At 56.3% G+C, this 11,652-nt stretch overlaps 1 protein-coding gene across 2 annotated transcripts; it reads right to left on the reverse strand.

Annotated features, from left to right (window-relative positions):
* Positions 1-7,511: 7,511 nt before the first annotated feature.
* P2RY1 (purinergic receptor P2Y1) lies at positions 7,512-11,149 on the reverse strand. Of its 2 annotated transcripts, none has more exons than XM_038146298.1 (2): positions 10,964-11,149; positions 7,512-10,603 (listed from the first exon to the last, which is right to left on the reverse strand). In XM_038146298.1, exon 2 carries the CDS (start codon positions 10,533-10,535, stop codon positions 9,444-9,446), a length of 1,092 nt encoding a protein of 363 aa, XP_038002226.1. In that variant the 5' UTR covers positions 10,536-10,603; positions 10,964-11,149; the 3' UTR covers positions 7,512-9,443. The 2 variants fall into 2 exon arrangements, with proteins under 2 accessions (XP_038002226.1, XP_038002225.1); XM_038146297.1 differs by having other exon boundaries at positions 10,960-11,148.
* Between the last annotated feature and the right edge of the window lie 503 nt (positions 11,150-11,652).

The following is an 11,652-nucleotide window of genomic DNA, read 5'->3' on the forward strand; positions in this document are numbered from 1 at the left end:
TGAATCACAGCCAAAGAGACAAGTCAGCTCCTCCATCTGCTCCCCGCAGGGTTTGGCTCTGGGTTTGCCTCTGTGGGTCTCTCTGGACCTGCTCGCTCTGCGTTCTGCAGGATGCCCGTGGGTCAGGCTCCCTCTGATTTTTTGCTGTTCTCAGTTGTCTCACTCGAGTGACACTTTGCCCAGAGTGTGAAGGAAAGGAAACAACCCAGGAACAAAGGAATATCTTGGTGAAAAGCTGCTCTGATGGCAGTGAAAGATGGCTTGAAAACCCAGAGTTTTATTCTGAGTCGAGTCCCTCAAGTAATACCTGAATATTGGCATAATTTGTTTTTGAAAGTGTTTAACTTTATTTTTAGTGTGTCAATGTCAAGGTGAATGACAGATTTTCAATCTTCCCTTGGCTCCTCCTGCTCCATGCTCAAAGCTCAAAGCTCAGAGCTCCCCTCCATCACCCTCTGAGGGGCCAGGAGCCCCTCCGTGGGAGAGGAGGAGGAAGAAGAGGAGGAGGAGGAGGAGGAGGAGGAGGGTACTGCACCCTCTGTGGCCAGGAGGTGACCGAGTGGGGGTGATGGGATGGGGTGACCAGAGGTGATGGGATGGGGGGTGGTCAAGGTGATGAGCCTGGGACGGCAGGGGGAGGAAGCAAACCTCCCAGCTCCCTCCCTTCCCCAAAGCACTTTGTTTTAAAACAAGTAGTCTTTTAAAAATCTAGGGCAAGTCAGCCTTCTGCCAAAATTAGTCTTTGTGCAGGAGCATGAGAAGGAATTTTAATGGGTAGCTGGTATGTGGGGATGAGGGGAATGACTGCTTTTACTATCTAAATGCTGTTTAAATAAGGCTGTAACATCAAACAGCTTTGCCACGCTCGCAGCTCTGCTTTGCAGGAAGCATCACTGCCACCGCTCACAAATACACAAGAATGTTAAACAACAACTTTTTATTGGTGCCAAACGTGTCCTGACACATTGCTGGGGAGGAGGAGAGCTGCAGTGCCAGGGGAGCCCTGCTTCCCTCTGGCCTGGCTGCTGCCCCTGCGTCGGAAACTGCTCCAAGCCCCCCAAGGCCATTCGTCCTCTGGGGCTGGCCTGAGGGGAGCAGGGAGAGGAGAAACCCATCCTGTGCACCCAGCTGGGTCCTGGGGCCCTGTGCAGAGCCCACCGCAGGGATGGGGATGGTGATGGGCCAGTAACACCAAACAAACAAATAATTTGCCCTCTGCAATGCATAGCTTTGTTATCTTCAGTGTAGGACTGCAGGACTCTGGTGTTGCTACTGAGGATATTAAAACTCAATAGTCTGCTAAGAATTTAACTTCTGTGGAGTCTTAAAAGTGCTCTTTAATTCTGAAATTAGCAATAACATCATATTTGGTATAAAAACTGTGTTGTAATCCCCAAGAGCTTCTCCCAGCTGGGTCCCAGAGAGACCAAGTGAGCAAATCCTCATCCTTGGTCCCAGGGCTGTGCCCCAAGCCTCTGGCACGAGCATTTGGGAAGTTTGGCTGCTTGCAGGAGCGTCCCTTCCCCTCCTCTGCCAGTCCCTGGGGTCTGTCTGGGTGATAGCAAGGCCGGTGCCTCTGCACAGCTCCTCCACACCTCTGCCTGGCCCCAGCCCCTGGCGCTCCCCAGCCCGCTGAGCCAGCCCTGGCTCCACGGCTGGGCCACTTCTCAGGCACCGTCTTGCAGAAAAATCAGCTCCCCACAAAAGGGCATTATTCCCAGGGGAAGGAAGTGCATTTGTGACCAAGCAGCCTGGCTGCCACAGGGGGATCTCTGTCAGTACATGCCTGAATGGCGGCGCAGCACGGGGCACAGCCCTGCCACCCTCCCGGAGCCAGCCTGGCCGTGAGCCCTTCCAGGGCAGGGGCAGCCCGGCCTCCTGAGAAACCTGTGCCAGGGTTATACCAGCCTCTTCATAAAAGTTTTGGTTAAGAATGGAGGCAGAGCGAGGCTCTCAGCCGGCAGGGGAAGGCCCCTGGGAGCAGCAGGGTTTGGTGGGTTTCAGCCTGTCCCAGGCCGTGTCCCCAGCTCAGGGAGGAGGGTGTGGGGCAGGTCCTGCTGCTGCTGCTGCGTGGAAGAGCCATAAACCCGAGGGAGAAACCCTCTATGAATTATTAACATCAACAGCTCTGCTGCTCCTTGGCTGTAGGGGAATGCCAGGAAGGGTAAATGGTGTTCCCAGCACTCGACAGGAGCAGATTGTCTGAGGATCACTCAGGGATGCAAGGATGCTGCCGCGGGCAGGCAGCAGTCACTCGGGACCCTGGGAATGGGATTCCTGGCGGCAGTCTCTGCCTGGCTCTCATTTGGGATATCCAGCTTGCACTGGGGCTGCAGGACACGGTGCTGGTGGCCGTGGCACTCCCCGGGGAGCACTGTGTGGGGTGTGTGCCCCGGGGGACACAAACACAGCCAGCCCTCACTATCCCCTCACTGCTGGTGCTGGTGGCACCCACGGCCAGCTGCCACAGACACAGCAGCCCTGGGTGCTCCTGTGGGTGCCACAGACACAGCTCACAGCCCCGGGTGCTCCTGTGGGTGCCACAGACACAGCTCACAGCCCTGGGTGCTCCTGTGGGTGCCACAGACACAGCTCACAGCCCTGGGTGCTCCTGTGGGTGCCACAGACACAGCTCACAGCTCTGGGTGCTCCTGTGGGTGCCACAGACACAGCTCACAGCCCCGGGTGGGTGCTCCTGTGGGTGCCACAGACACAGCCCAACCCCTCCGAGCTGCCCTGGGGCTCTCCTGCCTCACCCTGAGCACCTCCAGCCCTGTGGGGATGTGAGCACGGGCTGGGCAGCGCTCCCACCTCACTGCCTGGGATGGTTTGGGTACCCCCCTCAGGTTTGGTAACCCCCTCAGGCTAGGGTAACCCCTCAGCCTGTGATGGTTTTGGGTAGCCCCACAGCCTGTGATGGTTCTGGTAACCCCTCAGCCTGTGATGGTTTTGGGTAACCCCTCAGCCTGTGATGGTTTTGGGTAGCCCCTCAGCCTGTGATGGTTTTGGGTAACCCCTCAGCCTGTGATGGTTTTGGGTAGCCCCTCAGGATGTGATGGTTTTGGGTAGCCCCACAGCCTGTGATGGTTCTGGTAACCCCTCAGCCTGTGATGGTTTTGGGTAACCCCTCAGCCTGTGATGGTTTTGGGTAGCCCCTCAGCCTGTGATGGTTTTGGGTAACCCCTCAGCCTGTGATGGTTTTGGGTAGCCCCTCAGGATGTGATGGTTCTGGTAACCCCTCAGCCTGTGATGGTTTTGGGTAGCCCCACAGCCTGTGATGGTTTTGGGTAACCCCTCAGGATGTGATGGTTTTGGTAACCCCTCAGGATGTGATGGTTTTGGTAACCCCACGGCCTGTGATGGTTCTGGTAACCCCTCAGCCTGTGATGGTTCTGGTAACCCCTCAGGATGTGTCCCCAGCTGTCCCTGGGCGCTGCCCCCTCAGCCCTGCCCAGCTCAGCTCCATCCCAGCACCGCTCCCGGCAGAGCCAGGGTCTGGTGCTGCCAGCAGAAACCCGAGCTGCACGGTCTGAAAACCCCCATTTCTTTAATTATTTACCTCTTCCCCCCACTGCCTCTTGCCACGGGCTGGTTTTGCTTTCCAAACGCTGTAAATTAAAGCCAAGATACAAAGATCCCCCAGCTCCGTGTGCTGCCTCCCCTCTGCCAGGGCCACAGACTGCCCCTGCCCGCTTGGGCCAGGGCTAAGGAAGCCTTTGGGATTGGACTTGATGCTCTCGGAGGCCTTTTCCAGCATAAATTATCCCGTGATTCTGCGGAACCGGAGATAGATGCACAGTCAGCTGAGATATTGACTCTGGTGCTCACACACTGCCTGAGGCTGCTCGTGTCAAACCCCAGCAGCCAGGGCAGCGCCCTGGACCTGCCTGCCTGAGCGTTCACAGCTTTATGTGCTGGGGAACATGAGGTCTCTGGGCCTCAGCAGGTTTTGGAATGGAAAGGAAATTTTGGAAAGGCATGGAACAGCATGATTTGCTGAAGAACAATTCTTCGTTTACTGGTAATTCATTTACTGGTGGTAAAATATAATTTTAACAGAGCAGTTTTAATGGGTAGCTGAACCATTTGCATGAAGGGCAAAGATAAATGAAGAGGAAGCAAATCAAGAGAAAGGTAAATAAATCTTCAAATAAATCAGGTGAAATCAGTGAAGTACCGATACGTACCCGCGGCCATCCCACATGATGAGGAGGGAACAGAGGCAAGCTGCTCACGGAGTGAAGCTGGGGCAGCTGCAGGCAGCCAGACGAGGCTATGGCATGGAAACACAGCCCAACAGGAAACCTGAAACACCTACCTGACAGGGAAGGCACGGCTAACAGAGGGGTTCCACGTCTGAGTGGGGCTGGACACGCTACACTGTTTGGGAAGGAGCAGTCCCTGCAAGGAAACTGAGCCCCAGCCAGTGCCAGAGGGGACGAGGCAGCGGCTGCAGGACAGATTTACCTTTGGTCTGTACAGGAAGGGGGGCTGGGAGCAGGTTCATCTCTGGCTGAGTTCTGGGAATGGGAGAGGGCTCGGGGTGGGTGGGAATGGGGCAGCAAGTGAGCCTGCTGCCTCTGGAACTGCACAGTGTGAGCCTTGTTTGTGCCTCCTGCAGACACACTGACCCCAAACGTCACAGAGTCATGGAATGGTTGGGCTTGGAAGGACCTTAAAGCCCACCCAGTGCCACCCCTGCCATGGCAGGGACACCTGCCACTGTCCCAGGTGCTCCCAGCCCTGTCCAGCCTGGCCTGGGGCACTGCCAGGGATCCCGGGCAGCCCCAGCTGCTCTGGGCACCTGTGCCAGGGCTGCCCACCCTGCCAGGGCACAGCTTTCTTCTAATATCTGATCTCTATCTACCCTCCCTCAGCCTAAAGCCATTCCCACCACACCTCCACATGCCTCCTTTGAAGGCTAAGCATCACTCATTTATTCACTTTATTCACTTATTTTGGTTCTCATTTGGTCTGCCTGCTTCCTCTCAAGGTTTTAAATTGCATATATTCTGCAAGCCTTTTATTACCTATTTTTAAAGACATAGCACTGCCGGAAGAATCTCCTGGAAGCATGAATTACCAACACAAAAGGCAGAAGGAGTGTTTCATAACGCTACTGGGGTGGCTCCAACACGAGTTGCTCTGTGTGCTGGTGCAGCCAGCAACGCTGGGGCCACACTTTTGCTGCCACTAAAAACAGTTGCAACTTCAAACCCAAATATATTTTTGTTCATTAAAATTATAGACAAACAAGAGGATTTTTTAACTCTTTAATTAAAGCAGCTGCATAACCTGAGTGTAAATAAAAGGTAGCACTGTCCCTGCAGATGTTGCCGTCAGGTTTCAGTAGTGTTTACCAAAAAATTGAACGTAACAATATTAAAATCACAGCACACCAGAAAAACGAGCATTTTCACATCTGCCCTTGGAACACACGGTAATTCACAGCCACATGCCAAGTCCTAAGTCCTGTGCCCTCAGAGTGTTTGAAATTGCTGCGCCCCAGGAGCGCCCCACGTCCTTCCTCACCCAGCAGGGCAGGAGGGCAGCCCAGGGAGGGCTCCCTGGGGCTCACACAGCCCGGGGCCGGGTCTGGCTGAGGAGGCTGTGCAGCCAGAGCCCGGCGTGCCCCCGGGTGCAGAGCAGAGGATGCTCCCCAGGCCGGGCACAGGAGCCAGCAGAGCAGCCTGCAGCTCTGGGGCAGGGCTCACAGCACTCGTGGGCACCCTGCTGCCCTGCTCGGGAGCTCGTTCATTCCCTGTTACGTGAACTGGAGTAAACCAAAAAAGCCCATGTATGCAAATGTACAAACTGACAGCAGTGCACGTGTGGGCTTCATGCTGGCTTCAAGCTGTGTTAAAGACATGTAAGAGTTACTGGGCAGAAACAGGAAAACACATTAACCCATGAGCTGCGGGAAGCAAATACAGCTCATGAATGAGAATTGGTGTTGGCGTGGATCTGAAAGGTAAAGCTCTAAAAAACTGTTTACTTCAAACTTTGTGGTGTCTTAAGAGAATGATTTGTAGTTCGAAGATTCCCAAACATACCCAGGGGGAAAACAGGTTACAAGCATGACCACAACATCAGAACAGGTTTAATCTCATTTGCTAGTCAAAGATTGCACAGCGTGAGGGAAGGTGGAACTTCTGTGTGGTCACAGCAGAGAGATAATGAGCTGGATCTTGTCCCTAGTAATCACAACCCATCGTTGTCACTGATTGTTAATTACCAGCCCAAAGGCCGGAGCTGCAGTTGCATTCTCCTCGCATGTTGGATGGATTAGAAACGCCAGGTGAGCGGCTCAGGGAAAAGACACCCACCCCTGAGGCTGCTGGATAATCACAGGGATCTCCTGGGCCCCCAGCGCTGGTGGGCTGATTGCCTTCCATAAGAACATCCCGGAAAGGATCGGCTCAGGGACAGGCTCTGCCAGCTCCTGGCTCCAGCCCTGCTCTGCCCGCAGAGCTGCGGGGTGCCCGGTCCTGCTGAGCAGTGTCCCTCAGGTGGGACACGCTGCGTGGCTCTGGCATGCTCAGGTAAGGAGCTGCGGGAGCAGGCGGGGACCTGGTGGGACTTCGCAGCGGCCCCAAGGACCCAGCACAGCCCGGCCGGCAAAGGGAGCAGGAGCCCTGCAGGAGGCTGCGAGGCTCGGCCGCGGCCCCAGCGCTGCAGCAGCAGCCGGACTGCCACCGGGCACGGAGCGAGGTGTCCCCTCCGCGGGCGTGGAGTGTCACCGTGCAGCGGGGTGTCCCCTCCGCGGGCTCGGAGTGTCACACACGTGCAGCGGGGTGTCCCCTCCGCGGGCACACAGTGTCACACACGTGCAGCGGGGTGTCCCCTCCGCGGGCACACAGTGTCACACACGTGCAGCGGGGTGTCCCCTCCGCGGGCACACAGTGTCACACAAGTGCAGCGGGGTGTCCCCTCCGCGGGCGCGGAGCTGCGGGGTGCGATCAGCCGCGTGGAGAACGCGGTGAATGGCCCGCTCGCCCGGCCGGTGCCAGGCCGGTGCCAGGCCGGTGCCAGGCCGGTGCCAGGCTGCCCGGCAGCGACAGCGACCTTCGTGCTCAGTGTCCGAGCGCAGCGCGGCCAGCACCGGCGGGGCCACCGCACCGCTCCCTGTGGCCGGCCCGCAGCCGGGCGGGGCCCGGGGCCAGCCGCAGCCCCCGCGGCTCTCCCGGGCTGGCTGGACGCGGCGCTGTCCCTCTGTCCCCTCCTGCGCGCAGGCACAGCGCGGACAGGGCGCTGGGTGCGCCGAGCCGCGCCTGCGGGGCTGCGCTCTGCCGGGGCTGCCCGGGAGCTCCGGTCAAACGGGAACCACTGGAACATCGCATTTTCTGACTGAACGCGAGGAATTCACCGCAAAACGTTCGGGAAAGAACAGGATTTTCAACGCAGAGCAGCAGATTCAAAGGATATCCTATTTTTATGCTCCCTCTCCGTGTAATTCATCTGCCATTCCAAACAAGACGTGCCTCGGCTGAATGAAGCCTCAAATCATCACATAATAGGAGAAGTCATTTATTGTGAATCAGGCTCTTTCTGTGGCATATAAATAGCCTGTGCTGTTCCACAGGCTTTGTCAGTCAGGATTAATTAGCAATTGACCCTTGCTTGAGATTTCTTCGCTACCTCTACATTTTTCATAGGGCTAAATGAGCTCTCCACACTGCTTTAGGAGGCTTCCCAAGCTGGAGTTTCATTTACCTCTAGGCTATAAATCAGTAGTTTAATTTATCACTAGGTTACATATCAGCAGTGAATAGTCAGGGTGGAATTGAGTTTATTATAAAGGTGTTCTGTTAGAAGACACAGTATTACAGTGATTGAAACATGCTCTTCAATTTTCCATTAATGCCCAATTCTGAATATGACCACAGAGAACCACACTTCACGAACTTTACATTTAGCATTCTAATAAATAAGTTCAATAAATAGGGACTCTGCAGAGGAAGCCGTACATATGAACAGAAGCTGCTTAACAATGTCGTCAAAAAATAACTAGAGCTACTCTCATTTGTAACCAATCACTGGAATTGGTAAGTAAAATATAAATATTTTACTCTTATGATGCAGACCAGAGGAACAAAGATCTGTTAAAAATCACCCTTAGGATTACATCAAACTTAATTTTGTACACTAAATTCCTTATTCAGAGCATGCTTTTATACCGTTTTTAGCACAAAATATTTTCAAATACATTTATTAAAAATATGAGAAACGAGTGACACTGCCCATGTAGAATTTCATCTGTGCCTGATCGCTAGCTCTTGTGTTACACAATGTTGCAGTTCGGCTAATTTTGGATGAACTATCCCACAGTTGGGGAAGATCTATAGTAAAGGGCCGGATTTAGTCTGTAGTATATTGCAACATCTTGTTAATACAGTAATTTATCCGTCAAAGTACAAAAAAATTAATTCCCCCCAATTACTGTTCTATATATATATAATATATATATAATCCACTTATATTATCCATTTTAATAGCCACTGCTCTCGGCACACGACCTGTGTTACGCGTGAAGCCTGCGGGGGAGCAGAACCTTCCTGGTGGCCGGGGCAGGAGCGTGGAGCACGTGTTCCCCGCGGGCCTCGAGGCCCAGCTGCTCCCAGCGCGGCCGCGGTGACAGCGCGGTGACAGCGGCCCCCAGCCAGGCCAGCCAGGCCACGCCGGGCCCGTCCCTGCGGCTGGCACTGCCCCGGGCACCGGGCACGGGAGCAGATGCCAGCCCCCGCAGCCGTGACCCCGCACGGCCCCGTGCCCGGCAGCGCCCGCGCGCCCGGGGACAGCTCCCGCGCCACGAAGAACCATCGCAGCCCCAAAGCACAACCATGCACACACCAGCAAAGCCTACCTCGAGTAAAACACCGGCACTGAAAGAGGACTGAACCATAAATGCCACCAAACTACCGAGTAATTATCAGCACTAGAAGTAGATGAAAAAAAAAAATGGTGAAAGTGAAAATGGTAACTGCATCGTGACTTTGATTTAAATCCTGGCGTACAACAGCGAGTGAGCAGAAAGCCTGGTCTGTGACTGAGCCTCAGAAGACAAGATACTGCTCTTATTTTTATTTCCTATTTTTAAAGACAGGCTGACTGAGAACATTTTCAAACGTGGGAGACTAAGTCATTAAACCAGATACACTTGGATCGCTCTCCTCCTTTAGGGGATTTACTTCATTTTACTTTATCTGACAGAAGTCAGAAATAAATGAAACTACTGAAGGAAAGCTGAATTGTGACACATTATTTTCCATTAAAATTCTGCCACTGACTTTGTTAAGCTTTTCCTAAGACCAGAAAATGAGGCTTTATCTAAAAAAGAATTTGAGACTGCTAGATTTTCCTCACACACTCGTAAGCCCTACAGTCTCCTACTGCCTCAAAGCGGAGGATTTTTTCCGAACCGTTCCCAAAGCTTCTGCATTTGTTCACAAACTGGTATCTCCGTTCTGTTTATACTCTGGTAAAATATTGAGAGTCATTTCCTCACTTTTGGACTGCACGTTGGGTTCGCTCCTTCTGGACGACTTCCTGGTGGCCCTGGAAAGCTTCCTTCGGAAGGTGTCGCCTGCCAGGAAGTAAAGGATGGGGTCAACGCAGCTGTTGAGGCTGGCCAGGCCCCGCGTCACTTGGTAAGTGGCATAAACCTTATCGTTGAAGGCACACATATCTGGGGTTTGAAAATCCACCCTGGCCCTTAGATTTAAGGTCTTCATCACGTGGAAGGGAAGGTAGGACACTGCGAAGACCGTCAACACAATAATGACCAGGTAAATGGATTTTCTCCTGAGAGGAGAATTGTCCAAATCCTTGTAAATCAAAGCTTTCACGATGAGCCCATAGCAACCGAGAATCACTATGAAGGGGATGCAGAACATCAGCACGGTGGTGCACATGCTGTAAATGAAGTAACTTCTCAGGTAATCATCGGCCGTTGTGTCGTAGCACGTTGTGGTCTTATTTTTCCTTATCCCTGTTCCCGAGTAGAAGAGGATTGGAGAAATCACGGCCACCACGAGGACCCAGACCAGGCTGCTGATGTACACCGCGTTCTTCTTCTTCAGCCTGCCCAGCGACTTCAGGGGGTGCACCACCCCCGTGTACCTGTGCACGCTGATGCAGGTCAGGAACAGGATGCTGCCGTACAGGTTCACGTGGAAGATGAACCTCTGCAGCTTGCACATGACATCGCCGAAGATCCAGTCTGTTTTGTTGAAGTAGTAAAAGATGAGGGCGGGCAGAGTCAAGACGTACAAGAAATCGGCCAGTGCCAAGTTGAACATGTAAACCGAGATGCCGCTCCAAGGCCTCATGTGGAAGACAAACATCCAGATAGCCACGCTGTTGCCCAAAAACCCCGTGATGAAGACCAGAATGTAGACGGTGGGCAGGTAATAGAACTGGAAGCCGGTTTTGGTCAGGGAGCACTTGGTGGTGACGTTTCCCGCAGACCAGCCGCCGCTGGATAACAGGTTGGGCTCAGTTCCGTTCAGAGCAGCAGAGAGAAGGACTTCAGTCATGATCCTTCCCCCAGAGTCACATAGGGCTGAGGCGAAGCAACGAAGTCTCTACAGGCACAGAAGCGCATCTAAAAAAATAAGAGAGCAAAGGAAACCTAGCTGCAAGGTGAGCCCTGCCCTGCTTTTCCTCGCAGGCTCCCAAGCGGCGGTACCGGGCCCCGCTCCGCTCCCCGCCCCGCTCCCGGGGAGCCGCGCACGCCGCCGCCACCGCGTGCTGGCCCGGCCGGAGCGGGGACAGCGACAGCGGCGGGGACAGGGCGGCGGGACCGGGGCCGATCGGGGGCCGGGAGCGGCCGATCCACCCGCGCCCCTCGGCGACCGCCGCCGCCCCCGCGCCGCCGCCCCGTCCCGCCGCCCGCCCGGCCACCGCCGCCCGGCCCCGCCGCACCCCAGCCCGGCCGCAGGAGCGCCGGGGCCGCCCCACCTGCCTCCTCCTCCTCCTCGTCGTCGTCGTCCTCGTCGTCGTCGTCGTCGTCTCAGCCCGCGCTCGCCGCTCCGCGCCGCCGGCAGCGCCCGCCCGCGGGAGGCGGCGTCCCGGCCGCGGCTGCCCCGGCGCCCATGGCCGGGCAGGGCCGGGGCGGCGGCACGGGCCCCGGACGGCGGCAGCGCCGCGGAGCGCGGCCCCTCGGCGGGCACGGCGCCGGACTGAGCCGGGCGGGACGAGGCGCGGCTCGGCCCCGGCGCGCCCGCCCCCCGCGCCGCCCCCGCACGGGCGGTGCTGCCGCACCGGGGCCGCGCCGCGGGCACGGCACCGGCACCGGCTCTGCCCTGCCCCGGGGCACCGCCGCGCCGGGCTCGGAGCGGACCGCGCTCGGGAGGAGGCGGCGGCGGAGCCCGGGTGGAGCCCGGCACGGCCAGCGGGGTCTGGCGGTGTCACCGCGCAGCCCGGGCGGGCGGGACGCGGGAGGCAGGGTCCCTTTAGCCCTCACGGGGATGGGGCAGGGTCACTCCGGCTCCCGCAGCGATGCTGAGGGTCCCCTCGGCCCTCGGAGGGGTGGGGAAGGGCGGTGCTGCGCCAAGGCTGAGACCGCTCTGCCCCGCGTCTGTGCGGCGGGGGTGCCCAGGGCGCTGCTCCCGAGCTGCTGCCAGAGGTGGAACAGCCCTTCCCTGATTCTGC

This window comes from Motacilla alba, chromosome 9 (genome assembly GCF_015832195.1).
Source record: "Motacilla alba alba isolate MOTALB_02 chromosome 9, Motacilla_alba_V1.0_pri, whole genome shotgun sequence".
Classification (NCBI taxonomy): domain Eukaryota; kingdom Metazoa; phylum Chordata; class Aves; order Passeriformes; family Motacillidae; genus Motacilla; species Motacilla alba.

Excerpts from the sequence above, each read along its gene's own strand:
- P2RY1 (XM_038146298.1), bottom strand. The coding sequence starts at position 10,535 with ATGACTGAAGTCCTTCTCTCTGCTGCTCTGAACGGAACTGAGCCCAAC.